This window comes from Jaculus jaculus, chromosome 3 (genome assembly GCF_020740685.1).
Source record: "Jaculus jaculus isolate mJacJac1 chromosome 3, mJacJac1.mat.Y.cur, whole genome shotgun sequence".
NCBI lineage: Eukaryota > Metazoa > Chordata > Mammalia > Rodentia > Dipodidae > Jaculus > Jaculus jaculus.
Window position 1 is genome coordinate 16319855 of NC_059104.1, and position 14947 is coordinate 16334801.

Genomic DNA, 14947 nt, shown 5'->3' on the forward strand with positions numbered 1-14947 from the left:
CCATTTCTTTCTCTCTCTTCTCATTCTCTCACTCTTGCGTTAAAAAAAAAGCAGTCTGTTGAGCTTGCCTCAAAAAGAAGGAAAGAAAGAAAGAAGGAAGGAAGGAAGGAAAGAGAGAGAGAGAGAGAGAGAGAGAGAGAGAAAGAAAGAAAGAAAGAAAGAAAGAAAGAAAGAAAGAAAGAAAGAAAGAAGGAAGGAAAGAAAGAAAAGAAAAGAAAGAAAGGAAAGAGACATATGGAGGACCCTAGACTTTCTTCTTTTAGGTTCTCATGGAATACTAAGAATTCTTGATCATTTGCTCATCAAGTGTGATTCAGCCAATGCCCATTTCTTTAAAATATTTTATTTATTTAAGAGGTGGGGGAATGAACATACCAGGGCTTGCAGCCACTGCAAGTGAACTGCAGATGCAGCTGCTACCTTGTGCATCTGGCTTATATGGGTACTGGGGAATCAAACCTGGGTCTTTAGACTTTGTAGGCAAGTACCTCAACTGCTAAGCCATCGCTCCAGAACCTAATGCCTGTTTTTTGTTTTTGTTTTGGTTTTTGAGGTAGGGTGTCACTCTAGCCCAGACTGACCTGGAATTCATTCACTGTGTAGTTTCAGAGTGGCCTCGAACTCACAGTGATCCTCCTACCTCTACCTCCTGAGCACTGGGATTAAAGGCGTGCGCCACCATGCCAGCATCCTAATGCCTGTTTTAAGCCCAATTTTCTTAGAAGTTTCTGTAATGGGAGATAATTCTTCCTTTTTATAGGATAGTTTTATAAATTAAGTGAGTTTAAAAGGGGCTTTACTCGATGCTTGGCACTTATGACCACTAAATATATTATAGGTACATTAAGGTTATTGGGTACAAACAGTTGTCAGTATATCTTAATTGAATTTCTCCATTGTTACCTGACTGTAAAGATATTGAAGCCATAATGATCTCTTCTCTGAGACACTGTCGAGATAATCAGTAATGATTCATCTTCGTTTCATGACCATAATCTCATGGGAAGAGCTGTATTTCATGGGTGATAATATGATTGAGCTAGCACGGATATATGTCTTGTATGGAATTTAGGCAGTCTACAAATACTCTTTAAATGGACAACACTGCTCTAAACTTGTATTTCACTTTTAAAATGGGGATGGCACTTCTGAGAAAGCACAGATGAGTTTTTGCCTGTAAAAGCACCTTGTAAGGTGCAGTATAAAAGTTAAGTCAGAAGTAATCACATTTTAAGACACTTTGGTTAAGGAAATATTTTTCCTTCACTGAGAAGGATCTTACATTGGCATGTAAGAACCAAGATTAATAATAAATATGTCTGGGTTAGAGGGAAAAGTTATAACATCAGGCCATCTTGATTAACTGTGCCCCATGCATTGGCAGATCTGGATCTAGAATGATCCCTCCATCTTGTCATAGATCCTTGGCTTCACTGCCACCTTGACTATGGTAACAGGAGAGTTTCTTTGTTTGTGCTTTCTGGGAATGGCCTGCTCCACTTCAAGAGGCTAACGCTAGGTTCTGACGCTTGAAGAAGTGGCATCCCTGTTCTGGTTCTGGTGTGTGTAGGACCCCCCCCTTCAGCTCAGAGGAGGACGTGGACGATGAGGACTTCATCCAGGCCTTTGTGTGTCCAGACTTACTTCCCATGCAGCCACCTAAAACCACCAGCAGGAACTTTGGGAAGGGCTCCGTCAAAAGTGACATGGACTGGACCGAGGCGAGCGAGCTGGAGGACTCTAGTCTTTCTCCCAAGCCCACCACAGGTGAGGTGGTCCATCCCTGAAAGGCCTTCTGGAAGTTTTATTTAGAACAGTGGTTCGCACCCCCCCCCCCCACCCAGGGGCACCAAGCTTTGGACATGTGCAAAACGAGGAGGGGCCTCATCCCAAAGATACCACCCAAAGCAGGTGGATTTGCTGCACCACCTACCCAGCCAACTTCCATTGGGAAGGGAAGCAGGTGGGGATGCTCAAGAGTACTAGTTTCCCACAGCTGCTGTAACAAAATACTACAAGCTGGGAAGGCTAAATGACAGGTACTTACAGTGTGAGCCTTCTGGAGGCTGAGCAACCAAGGTGTTGTCCAAGTCTACTCCTTGTGAGGGTGATGATCTGTTTTGTGCCTCTGTCCCAGGATTATAGGCAAATGTCTTCTCTCCATGTATTTTTATATCACTCCTTCTTATACATTTATCTCCATCCTGTTTTCCTATTTTTAAAGGATGTTGTTCACATATATCAAGATTACTGTTTTGAATTTTTTACTTTAAATTTACTTACTTGCAAGAAGAGAGAGAGCAGGGAGAGAATGGGCACACCAGGGCCTCCAGCCACTGCGAACAAACTCCAAACACATGTGCCACTTTGTACATCTTGGCTTAATGTGGGTACTGAGGAACCAAACTTGGGTTGGTAGGCTTTGCAGGCAAGTGCCTTAACTGTTGAACCATCTCAGCCCAGGATTACTCTACCAAAAAAAATTACATATGAGAGAGAGAATGAGAATGGGCATACCAGAGCCTCCTGCAACTGCATCCAGACTCCAGAAGCATGTGCCTCTTTGTGTACCTGGCTTTATGTAGGTGCTGAAGAATTGAACCCAGGCTGTCAGGCTTTGCTAGGCACTGAGAAATCTCTACAGTCCTCAGGACCAGATTTAGTGGCCTCAGTTCAATTAGTTCTTCACCCTGCCTCCAAATAACATCACATTCTAATATACTGGGAGTGAGGACCTCAATATGTGAATTTGAGGGGACACAGTTTAACTCACTAACTCTGGTATTAAAATGGCGGTTCTAAAACACTGCACTGCCTTGTGGAGGCAGAACAGTTTGAAAGAAAGTCGAAGGCCCAGTCTGTGACTTCTGGTAATGTGTTGAAGTAGAGCTGATGGGTCATTTTTTTTTAAAATAATTTTTTAAAATTTATTTATTTGAGAGTGACAGACACAGAGAGAAAGACAGATAGAGGGAGAGAGAGAAAATGGGCGCGCCAGGGCTTCCAGCCACTGCAAACGAACTCCAGACGCGTGCGCCCCCTTGTGCATCTGGCTAATGTGGGTTCTGGGGAACCGAGCCTCGAACCGGGGTCCTTAGGCTTCACAGGCAAGCACTTAACCGCTAAGCCATCTCTCCAGCCCTGATGGGTCATTTTTTAAAAGAAGTGTAACTTAAAAATTATAGATTTTAGCTAGGCATGGTGGCACACACGTTTAATCCCAGCACTCGGAAGGCAGGGAGGTAGGCGGATCACCATGAGTTCAAGGCCACCCTGAGGCTACATAGTGAATTCCAGGTCAGCCTGAACTAGAGTGAAAATCTACCTTGAAAAACAAACAAACAAAAAATTATAGATTTTAAACATGTCAGATTTAATTATCATATGATATATCATTTGTACATACCATGTAGTTATATAATTATATGAAATTAAAATTATGTAAAATGTAACATGTTTATAGAATATAAAATGCTACAAAATAACATGAAATATAAAATAGGACATTTGTATAATATAATTTAATTAATTTTAAAATAACTTACATTGTTTTGGAAAATATCCACTTATGCAGGTTACCTGACTGAAATTTGAGTTTAAATGAGACTATCCTTTGGTAATTTATTTTAATTTTATTTATTTATTTCTTTATTTTGGTTTTTCAAGGTAGGGTCACACTGTAGTTCAGGCTGACCTGGAGTTCAGTATGTAGTCTGAGGGTGGCCTTGAACTCATGATTGTACTCCTATCTCTGCCTCCTGAGTCCTGGGATTAAAGGCATGTGCCAACGCATCTGGCCCTTCTGTGATTTTTTAAAAAAATATTTCATTTTTATTTATTTATTTGAAAGAGGCAGAGAGAATGGGCACACCAGGACCTCCAGATGCTGGAAATGAACTCCAGATGCTTGTGCCACCTTGTGCACTTGGCTTCCATGGGTCCTAGGGACTTAGACCTGGGTCCTTTGGCTTCTCAGTCAAGTGCCTTAACTGCTACCTCTGCAGCCCCCTTCTGTGATTTTTAAGTGAAAACTTAAAAGCTTCTTGACCAGATGGTTATGATTTCTTTGCTTAAAGAAATTATAAGTGTTTAACTTTTCTCAATCCCGATAGAATTGCATGAACAATATATAATCCTATGCAAATCTTAGGCTCTTTCCAAGTTGACCAGACATGACTTTGTTTTGGTATGTGTATGGGTGTGTGCATGCATGTTCATGTGTGTGTTCATGTGTGTGCATGCGTGTGGAGGCCCATGGTCAGCATCAGGTATGTTCTTCAATTACTTGTCCACATTCTTTCTTTGAGACACCATCTCTCCATCTCTCACGGAACCTGGGACTCACCAATTAGGGTAGACGCATCAGCCAGCAAGTCCTAAGAATCCTCGTGTCTCTGCCTCCTGGCCCTGGGATGGCAGGTGGTCACCACCTGCCTCTTACTTGGGTACTGGGAATCTGAATTAAGTCCTCAGGCTTGCACAGCAAGTACTGTGCCCCTGAGTCATCTACCCAGCCCAGACATACTTAAAAAAAAAAAAACTTTTCTTGACTCATTTTTATTGCTTCTACAGGAACCTCCATTAAAACACAGACTGAAAAGGTTGAAAATGCCGTTTTACCTAAAAGAAACGGGAATAAAGCAGTCGGGATGAGTGTTACTGAGACATTTATCAAAAAGGAACTTCAAGAAGAACTAAAGGTGAACTCACTTGCCTGCTCACTATGCACTGATTCTTCTTTTGATGCATATGTGTTAATAACCACACTTTATAAAGAAATATGAGACAAATATGATTACTTAGTGTGGAAAAAGTTGAAAAATCCAGGTTGTCTGCAAAGAAGAATTTGGCTTGCCTTTCTAATCATTCCACAGACAATCAAAGATACTGGAATGTGTGTTAGACATCCCAAAAATGAAAATTCAGAATCTGAAATATTCCAAAAGCCAAAAGTTTTAAAGCACTGATTCTACTCAAAACAGCTCGGATTTTGAGGTTTGGGATTTAGCTCTGTATCCAGGAGGCCATAGGTTTGGACCCCAGCACACCCAAAGCAGTTTCAGATTTTAGATCATTTTAGATCAGGAATTTTCTGATTAGGGATGCTTATGCCCACCTAAAGTCTCTGTAAATATTCCCAAATCCAAACACCAATCAACTTTGAAACAGTTCTGGTCGAAGCATTTCAGATGAGGGATAGTTTGCCATACTAATAATACCATATGCATATCACATGTTACAAGTTTTCAGAACCTTGTCATGCGCGTCATTTAACACCTGCAGATATTTGTTGATTTGATTGAGGAAATTTGTGATTAGCTTCAATCCATGGCCTCCACATAGAAGTCCAGGGGCTTTTCTGATATCTTTGAACAGCCCAGAAGGAAGATAGGTAACTTTTCAAAGTTAGCCTCACCCGAGAGTTGGAATCCGTGAAGAAATGCTTGAGAGACATCTGTGAGGGGAGGGTTGAGGACAGGGTCTAAGTCTCTCTGCCTGTAGTAGAGAGGAGGCTTGGCCTTCGTCTCAACAGTTCTCACCCCAGCCCACCAGACGATCTATGACACAGCTTTGCTGTTGTATTTCTAGACAGCCCTGTATTGACTGTGTCTTCCAATAGTGGTCATTCTTAATTTCTTAGGCAATCCCCACCCTGTTCACCCATGGAGCTCAGAGCATTCTGCCAAACGTCTTTCATTAACTAGTGCCAAACATGTCACACACACTAAAAATGAGAACAAGTTGAGTCGTTATGAGAGAGCTGGCATGTCCTCCTCTAGAGAGGGCTTGGTGGAAGAGTGTTCTTCCAGTGAAGGGCTCTTCCTTCAGGGTTCTTCTGGGTGTATCCCACCACTTTTAGAGTTTGTGACCCCCTACAGTGTTGTGTTTCTAGGCTTTTCTAAATTAATGATGGATAAAAAGGAAAAATACACTTCCATGGGATGTAGCAAAAAAGAATGGAGGCCTTCAGCTTTCAGAGTGTGGGCTTTTGGATTTGTCTCACTGCCCTGCAGAACTGCCAAGATTTGGGATCCCATGTCTTTCCCAACTTTTCTTGGGACTCAGTGTCAGCTGCTCAGACTCATCTGCAAAATTGATTGATTGAGAGGTGCTGTTTCTTTAAGAAACATAAATTCTTCTCTGTATTTCTTTCAGTGTGCAGATGTGGATGATGATGACTGGGACATATCATCCTTGGAGGAAGAAAAATCTTTGGGAAAAAAAATGACTGAACAGAGGGAACCTCCACCTATGAAGAAAGATCTGGGCTCTAGTCACGTACCAAGGGCCTGGGGCCCAGTTCACCTTCGGGAACCCAAGGGAGAAGGTCCGCTACATTCCCTCCAAGTCCTTTTCCTGATCAGTTGTGTTTCACATTTATAAATATCTACTTCCGTTACATTAATATATCATTAGGCAAAAGCACATTGTTGAGGGTTGGAGTTGTGACTCAGTGGTAGACCAGTTGTCTAACATGAGGAGGCCCTGAATTCTATCCCCAGTAAAGCAAGACTGGGCATGAATGACACTATTGGCATAACCAATATCTTAGTGATTTATGTTATTTGAATAAGGTCAATTTTTTTAAATAAAATTGTTTTTTTTTTATTAAGTAGAAACTTAGAATAGATACATCATGTGTTGGTACCATCAGTTTCCTCCTCCCTGTCCCCATTCTGCTGAGGGCCCTCCTCAGGGGGATTGCTGGCAATCCTCATGGGGTTGTGGGTTATGAGATCTGAGAGCAGCAGTCAGTCATTGTGGGTGGGGGGGGTGCAATGCCTCTGGATATTCTCTTCCACTCCGTGGCTCTTTTAATGTATCTATCCCCTCTTTTGCAAAATTCCCTGAGACAAGGTGGCTGTGTTTGAAGTCTACTTTAGTGTGTTCTTGGTAGCTTCTAGATTTCTGCTTTGGTACATTTTGAGTATCCTCAGTGTCTGTCTCCATCACCTTGGTGCTGATTGTCAGGCTCTCCATTGAAGCACTACTCTTGCTCATCTCACCAATTCCTCTGTGGTTTCACCTGGGCCTTGGCTGTTGTGTGAGGGCTGGTTTATCTCCTCAGTTCTCACTGCCTTCTGAAAAAGAAAAGCAGATTCTTAAGTGAAGGATAAGGTCTGTATATGTTAAGTGGGATAAGCATGGTTAATTAAGAGAGATTGTGATGGGTGTAGCTTCTCTTTTGTCCAAACACTAGTGGGAGCTTCTCATTGGAGTGCATGATCTTGGTCTCTATAGGATTCCGTCTGTTTCCAGTTCCAGCTATGGGTTCCTTTTGACCAAGCTAATCTCTTAGCCAATCAGAGAGCCACCTAGTCTGGGTGCCACTATTGCACAGGTGTGTATATCTTGGCAGGCTCGTTGCTTTCATGTAGCAGCGTCCCCTGCTGGCCCACAAGGTTGCTGGCCATCTTCCCCCAGCAGCTCATGTAGCGCTTTCCAGCCCTATGTGGGCAGACCATCTGAGAACTGGCTTCCTTTCAGACCCCAAGCCAGATCTGTAACATTGTTGTGTTGTGGGTCTGTAACATGTGGTATCTTCAGCAATAAGCCTTACCTTTTACCTCAGGCAAGGTCATCAAGTACTTGGACAGAAACCTCTTTTATTTCGGGGACCTCATAGGTCTCTCCAATCAATAGCTCAATGTGGATTTTAACTGGTTTCTGGTACTGGGAGTTACAAGCCAGAGCTAAATGTCTTAGGATTGGGCTTCATCCCACTCTCTCCAGGGCCCTTCTTACCAAACTCCTGTTGAGAGTTATATCTTTCAGTCTGCTATCCAGGAGAAAGGTGTCTATGGTACTAATTCATGTTGGATTTAGTTTTGTGTGTATCTCCCCACACCTTCCACTCCCCCTCCCCCCAAACCCCTTCATCCCTATCATCTGTCGCTCAGGTTCTTTGTCAGGTATGCCTGCAACTCAAGCTGCTCCAGGTTAGGGGCCGCAGATGAGGGAAAAACATGCAGTGTTTGTCTTTCTGTGCTTGTGTGAGTTCACTTAGTATCATCTCTTCCAAGTCTGCCCATTTTCCTACAAGTTTCATTATCTCATTTTTACTTACTGCTGAATATCGTGTATATATATGTAACGCATCTTCATTATACAGGCATCAAATAATGAACATCTGGGTTGAATCTAGTTCTCAGCTATTGTGAATTGAGCAGCAATAAACATGGTTGAGAAAATAACTTTGTAGTGAAGAGTGGAGCAGTTAGGGTAGGTGCCTAATAGAGGAATAGCTGGGTCAGTTGGTAGCTCTATGCTCTTTTTTTTCCAGGAGTCTCCATATTGATTTCCATAGTGGTTGTACAAGTTTACATTCCCACCAACAGAAGATGAGAGTTCCTTTTTCCACACATCCTCACTAACATTTATTGTTGTTTGATTTCTTTAAAAAAACAAACAAACAAACAAGACTTGGTTTTAGGGCTGGAGAGATGGCTTAGCAGTTAAGCGCTTGCCTGTGAAGCCTAAGGACCCCGGTTCGAGGCTCAGTTCCCCAGGACCCACATTAGCCAGATGCACAAGGGGGCGCATGTGTCTGGAGTTTGCTTGCAGTGGCTGGAAGCCCTGGCGCCTCCATTTCCTCTCTATCTGTCTCTTTCTCTCCCTCTCTCTCTGTCACTCTCAAATAAAGAAATAAAAATGACCAAAAAAAATTTTAAAAAAAGAAAAAAACTTGATTTTATTTTATTTGTGTGTTTGTGAGAGAGAGAGAGGGAGAGAGAAAGAAAGGCAGATAGAGAGAAAGAGAGAGGATGAGTGTGAAAGCCCTGGGTTTCAACCATTGCAAACTCTAGATGCATGTGCCACTTGGTGCATCTGCCTACGTGGGTTCTGGGGAATTGAACCTGGATCCTTTGGCTTTGCAGGCGAGTGCCTTAACTACTAAGCCATCTCTCTAGCCCCTCGTTTGATTTCTTAATGATTGCCATCTTGGCTGGAGTAAAGTAGAATTTCATAGTTGTTTTAATTTGCAGTTCCCTGATGGTTAAGGAAGTTGAACATTTCCTTAAGTGTATGTTAGCCATTTGTATTTCCAAATCAGTTCTCTGCCTAATTTTTTGAGTGAATTGATTTTTTTATTGCTTAGTTTTTGGAGTTCCTTGTATATTCTAGATATTAGGCCTCTGTCAGTGGTACAGCTGGTGACGATTTCTCCCATTCTGTGGGTAGTCTGTTGGCTTTGTTTATGGTATGTTTATCTGTACAAAAGCTTTTTAGCTTCATGAGATCCCACTAGTTGAGTGATTATTTAATTTCCTGGGCTATTGGGAATATCGTTCGAAGTCTTTCCCAACTCCTATATTGTAGAGAGTTCACCCTGTCTTCTTTCCAGGCAATTAGAAGTGTCATGTCTCATATTGAGTCCTTTAATGCATTTGGGGTTGATTTTCATGTGTGATGAGAGGAGTGGGACTACTTTCATTTTTCTTTTTGTGATTTTTTTTTTTTTTTAATGAGAGAGAAAGAGAGAATTGGCACAGCAGGGCCTCGAACTACTGCCGTCAAGCTCCAGACACATGCACCACCTTCTGCACGTGTGTGACCTTACACACTTGCATCACCTTGTGCATCTGGCTTATGTGGGGTCTGGAGAGTCAAACATGGGTCCTCAGGCAAGCGCCTTAGCTGCTAAGGCATCTCTCCAGCCCTAGTTCCATTCATTTCTGCTCTGGTCTTAATTATTCCTTTTCATCTGGAATTCTTAGGGTGGGATTGTTCTTGGTTTTTCTAACACCTCTAGGTGGATTGTTAAGTTATTTAATTCAAGATCTCTCTGTCTTTGTTATGAAGGCCTCTAGTGCTATAAATTTTCCCTTTAGGACTACCTTCATTGTGTCCCAAGTTTTGGTATGTTGTGTTTTCATTACCATTCAGTTCAAGAAATTTTACAATTTCTTGTTTGATTTCTTCCATGACCCATTATTTAATAGGAGTGTTGTCTAGGAGCTCATGCAATTTCTGTTGTTTGTTATTAATTTCTAGCTTTAAGGCACTGTAGTCCAATATGATGCAGGAAGTTATGTCCATTTACCTGAATTTATGGAGGCATGCTTTGTGTCCTAATATATGATCTATTTTGGAGACAGTTCCCTGGGCTACTGAGAAGAATATGTAAGCTGTAGAATTGGGGTGGAATGTTCCATGGATGTCTGTTAGGTCTAATTGATCTATGGTAGTGTTAAGATCCATTATTTGCCTATTGATTTTCTGTTTGAGTGATCTCACTAGTGATGATAGTAGAGTATTGAAGTCCCCTATTTTGATGGTATTGGGGATGATTTTTGATTTGTTGTCAAGTAGGTTTTATAAGATGTGGTGCACCTGTGTTTGGTGCATATAAATTTGTGATTGTGCTGTCCTCTTGTGAGCACTTCCCCACCAGCTGCCTGTTCCCAGTGAGCAGGCTTTCTTTCTCTCCTCCTCTATTAATTCTTTTTTTGTTGTTTTTGTTTTTGTTTTTCAAGGTAGGGTCTCACTCAAGCCCAGGCTCACCTGGAATTCACTGTCTAGTCTCAGGATGGCCTTGAACTCGCAGTGATTCTCCTATCTCTACCTCTGGAGTTCTGGGATTAAAGGCATGTTCCACAATGCCCGGCCTCTAGTAATTCTTTATTAGAGGTAGGACAGAACCCAAAACTTAAATAATTTCTGGGGACTCCTCCTGAGCCCCCACATCCTGTAGTAACATGTGTGAGAATCCAGTGGTTCTCTACCTGCCACACTGGGGAGCAGGGAGCTGGGGCCCACTCCCGCTGTGCACACGTGTAGGGTCCTAGCCACCCCACACCAGCGAGGGGACTTGGGAGGGAGGGAACCAGAAGCGCGGGAACTGGGAGCCCAGGCCCACTCGTGCAGCCTGTGCGCAGGGTCCCAGCCACCCCACCTCTGAATATTCACCTTACTGACTTGCATGTCCTTGCTAAACATTCCATTGTTTAATGTGCCTTACTGTCTCATGTAGAATATTTTGCTATTGTTTCTCATAATGTCCATGCAAATGTTCTGTTTATGTTGATGCCCTGTAGAAGTTAGAATTTCTGATCATATATACCTAAAGGAGGCCATTCTTCTTGCAGTCTTCTGTTCTCCTCTATTTCCTATTAAATATTTTTTTTGATTTCCTTCCAAGGGAAGTTTTTCTTGTAGCTTTGTACAAAGTCAGTGGGATGAAACTGTTCATTGGAATCCTTCCTGTTCACCTAGTAGAGGACCTGAGTACAAACCCAGTAACCTAACTCACAATAGATTTAACTTCTTTTATTTTTTTATTTTTATTTATTTATTTGAGAGCGACAGATAGAGACAGAGGCAGATAGAGAGAGAGAGAGAAAGAATGGGCACACCAGGGCCTCCAGCCACTGAAAATGAACTCCAGACATGTGCACCCCCTTGTGCATCTGGCTAACGTGGGACCTGAGCCTTGAACTGGGGTCCTTAGGCTTCAGAGGCAAGCACTTAACCGCTAAGCCATCTCTCCAGCCCAGATTTAACTTTTTTAATTAATAAATTGTAATATATATATTATAAAATCAAACAAGCAAAGCATATATATATATTAACTTTTTAAATTAGTAAATTGTAATATATATATTATATATATGTATATGTATATGTGTGTATATATATTTATATATATATATATATATATATATATATATATATATATATATATATACATGCCATCGCCATACTTCCCATGGTCAGCAGGACCTCTGGGGCCCTTTGTGGGATGAGACTTCACTGCACTATCCCACGTCTGTGCCATTCCCCCACTTGTGTTTTAGCTGTGTGTCATCACATTGTCACAGGCTAACATGGCTGTCACATAACTCTCATGAAGACACTTGTGCTAAGGACGGACTGGGTTTGATACCTAAAAAGTGCCTTTGAGTTTCAGCGCTTCTCAAGGAAAGGGCCGAGGGGGTGCTTCAGTGCGGGCCTCTCTCTGCCTGTATTCCTCAGACAAAGTGGAGTGGAATTCACTGAACTGTATTGTATCCGTGGCTCAAAATCATGGCTGAAATTTAACTTCATCCACTCTAACAGCATCTGCTTTTAGTTCTTACTCTCGTGGAAGTGTTAAAGGGTTAAACATAGAGATTTGTGTTAACTTGTGAATTTTTTTTTTTTTTTTATCTTTCACAATTTGTTTTCACGTAACCATAAAATACAAATGGACTGTGCACCTTCAGTACCCAGACACCACTCTGAGAGCTGCGGGAGGAGGAACAGGATGTGGTCCTTGCTGTCCAGGTGCTTGTGGGCTGCAGTACCAAAGCTCACCGGCCATGTCTTGGGAGGGGGTCTAGAATAGTGGCTGCTGGCTCATGAGGAGGTTTTCAGGAAGCCTCCCCTAAAGCTTGCAAGGGTTGAAGGAAGGGATTCCTGAAGAGAGTCAAACACTAAGCAAAAAAATAAAAAGAAAAAATTTCTGAGATCATAGGCTTTCTTTTTTTAAAAAAAATTTTATTTATTTATTTATTTGAGACAGAAAGAGCCAGAGAGAGAGAGAGAGAGCGAGAGAGAGAGAGAGAATAGGCATGCCAGGGCCTCTAGTCATTGCAAATGAACTCCAGATGCATCACTACCTTGTGCATCTGGCTTACCCGTAGATACTGGGGAATCGAACCTGGGTCCTTAGTCTTTGCAGGCAAGCGCCTTAACCACTAATCCATCTCTCCAGCCCATGGGCTTTCTTTTGCAGGCTTGAGAATGAGTTTAACCATCAGGCCCTTTTCTTCCCCCTTCTTCCTCCACAGGACTTCAAGAAAATGAATCCAGCACTTTAAAAAGCAGCTTGGTAACTATGACTGACTGGAGTGACTTTTTGGATGTATAACAACAATTCCACACGTCAGAAGATTATTCCAGAAGCCAGCAGTATTTCAGTTAACAGCCTATATGATTCTAATGCTCCTGCCTTAGTGTTTCCCACAATAACAAGGAAGCCAACTCAGAGAACAAGGGTGTCTTTAATGATACTTTATACAAGGTACTTAATACAAGGGTGTCTTTAATGGTACTTAATACAGTATTGAAAAACAAACAGCAGTATTTTGAAACATAAAGGTGTGTTCTTCTTCAAAACAAGGTGTCATTGAAGTCATAAAAGGTGTTTTCCTCAGAACAGTACTCTAGTGTTAAATGTATTGTTTTTGTCAACTAATTTTAAGCCATTTAAAAAAAAAAAAAAACTTTTAACAGGCTTTGGTTTGAATTATAGCTTTTTAAAAATATCTTATGCACACAGTCACATTGGAAGTGTTTATGTTATAAAGTTCTGTTCAGTCTCTTTAAAATTGAATTAGTGAAGTTGGTGAGCTCCAAGTTAAATTGGTTATTTTTGCTCTAGAGGTAAGTTTAGAATGGTAGCAGATAGCTAGGCCCATGTTAAATACGTTTTCTTCTAGCACCTTACTCATGCTCGGCTTTCAGCCACTGTGAGCATGTTGCTACTAATCAGTTATTTTTTGCAGTGTAGTCTTTATCTTGTAAACTTTATGAATAACATGTAGCTGTTTTAAATGCCAGTTATTTTTTTTTTCAGATTACCCGTAGAGAGATAAGCCATGACTGAATCACATGTGATATAGTTTTCCATTTTTTAATACCCAACCCATTTATAAAATACCTCAAGACTAATTTATATTCTTGAACAAAGACATTATTGAGACCAGAGTTTGTGTAAACTAGTTTTCTGTTTGTTTATTTGTTAATTTGTTTGTTTGTCTGGTTAGTTGGTTGATTTTTGCATTTTTTTTTTTAATACTATGTGGTACCATCAGTACTCTATTTCCAAAAAGCAACATTTTCATTCAATGGTTTGTTGGGTTTGGGTCTCTTGTCATCTGTCAACTTTGCCAGTAAAGCCCTCCATGACACCATTGTGACTGTGGCTGTTTATTAGAGATGATTTCTGAGAAAAAAATATTTCTGATGGACTTACAATAAGGGAGGAACCTCCCCTGGTAGTCATGTGGCATCCTGACCTCAGAATGATGTCTTTGCCACCCCCAGCTGTGTAGTAGCCATCTCCAAGCCGTGAAGAAAACACTTCCAACTTCCCTTAGGGCCAACTGATTAGAACATGCTGACCTTACATGTAGGCTTCTCAAAGCTAAGTGATGGAATTTCCACGTTACAGGACAGAGATTAACAACCCACCGCAACACTGTGGCCGAGCATGTCCAAGAGTCTTCAGGTAACCTTGCTCACCCACACAGTCCCTTGTCAGGCACTTATTGTGCCAGCTGGTTCTGCTTTTATGTACGCATGTGCATATATACTGTACCCATGTGGGCGCAGAAGCCTGTGCCCAGTTCAGAGGTCAGAGGAGAAGGTCAGTTGTTCTCTGTGCCTCTGTAGCATTCTTCCTTGAGAGAGAGTCTCTATCTCTCACTGAACCTGGAACTGCCATTTTTAGTCAATCTGGCTGAACAGTGATTCTGCTGTCTCAGGGAGGCAGGGAAGGACACAGGACAGAATTCCAGGCATGCATGGCCATACCCAGCCTTTTAGATGGGGGCTGGGGAACTGAACTCTGGCCCTCCTGTTTTTCTGGCAAGCACTGTTACCCACCGAGCCCTTACCTGGCGTTGCCCCAGGTCGATGCTTTTGTTTTAAACATGCCTTCAACCTTTAACTAGAACTTTAGAGGTGCTCACTGTTGAAGTCCTGGAGATGAGAGGAATGGAGAATTATTAAGTAACTTGCCAAAGACCACACAATGAGAAAATGACAAGTGCAGGCTTTCACCCAAGTCTCTTCCAAGGTCTCTAGCTGTCTCATCTTTATTCTTGAGCAGAACGGCTGGGGAAACACTCATGACCTTCTGTTCAGCAAAGCAAATTGAAATTTAGTTGGTATGGGCACATCACAGAAGCCTTTACCTTATCTGTCTAATCCTATCCTTTCTTTTTTCCCTACTGTTTGG

General features: G+C 41.8%; 1 protein-coding gene across 2 annotated transcripts in view; it reads left to right on the forward strand.

The window, feature by feature from the left end:
* Dzip1 (DAZ interacting zinc finger protein 1) overlaps positions 1–13898 on the forward strand; it is a 78135-nt gene extending 64237 nt beyond the window's left edge. For both annotated transcript variants that reach the window (XM_045144902.1, XM_045144903.1), the window contains 4 exons: positions 1571–1767; positions 4573–4700; positions 6157–6328; positions 12774–13898. In XM_045144902.1, the coding sequence (XP_045000837.1) occupies positions 1571–1767; positions 4573–4700; positions 6157–6328; positions 12774–12853 (577 nt within the window). In that variant the 3' untranslated portion in view covers positions 12854–13898. The remainder of the gene's footprint in view (positions 1–1570; positions 1768–4572; positions 4701–6156; positions 6329–12773) is intronic.
* Positions 13899–14947: the final 1049 nt, after the last annotated feature.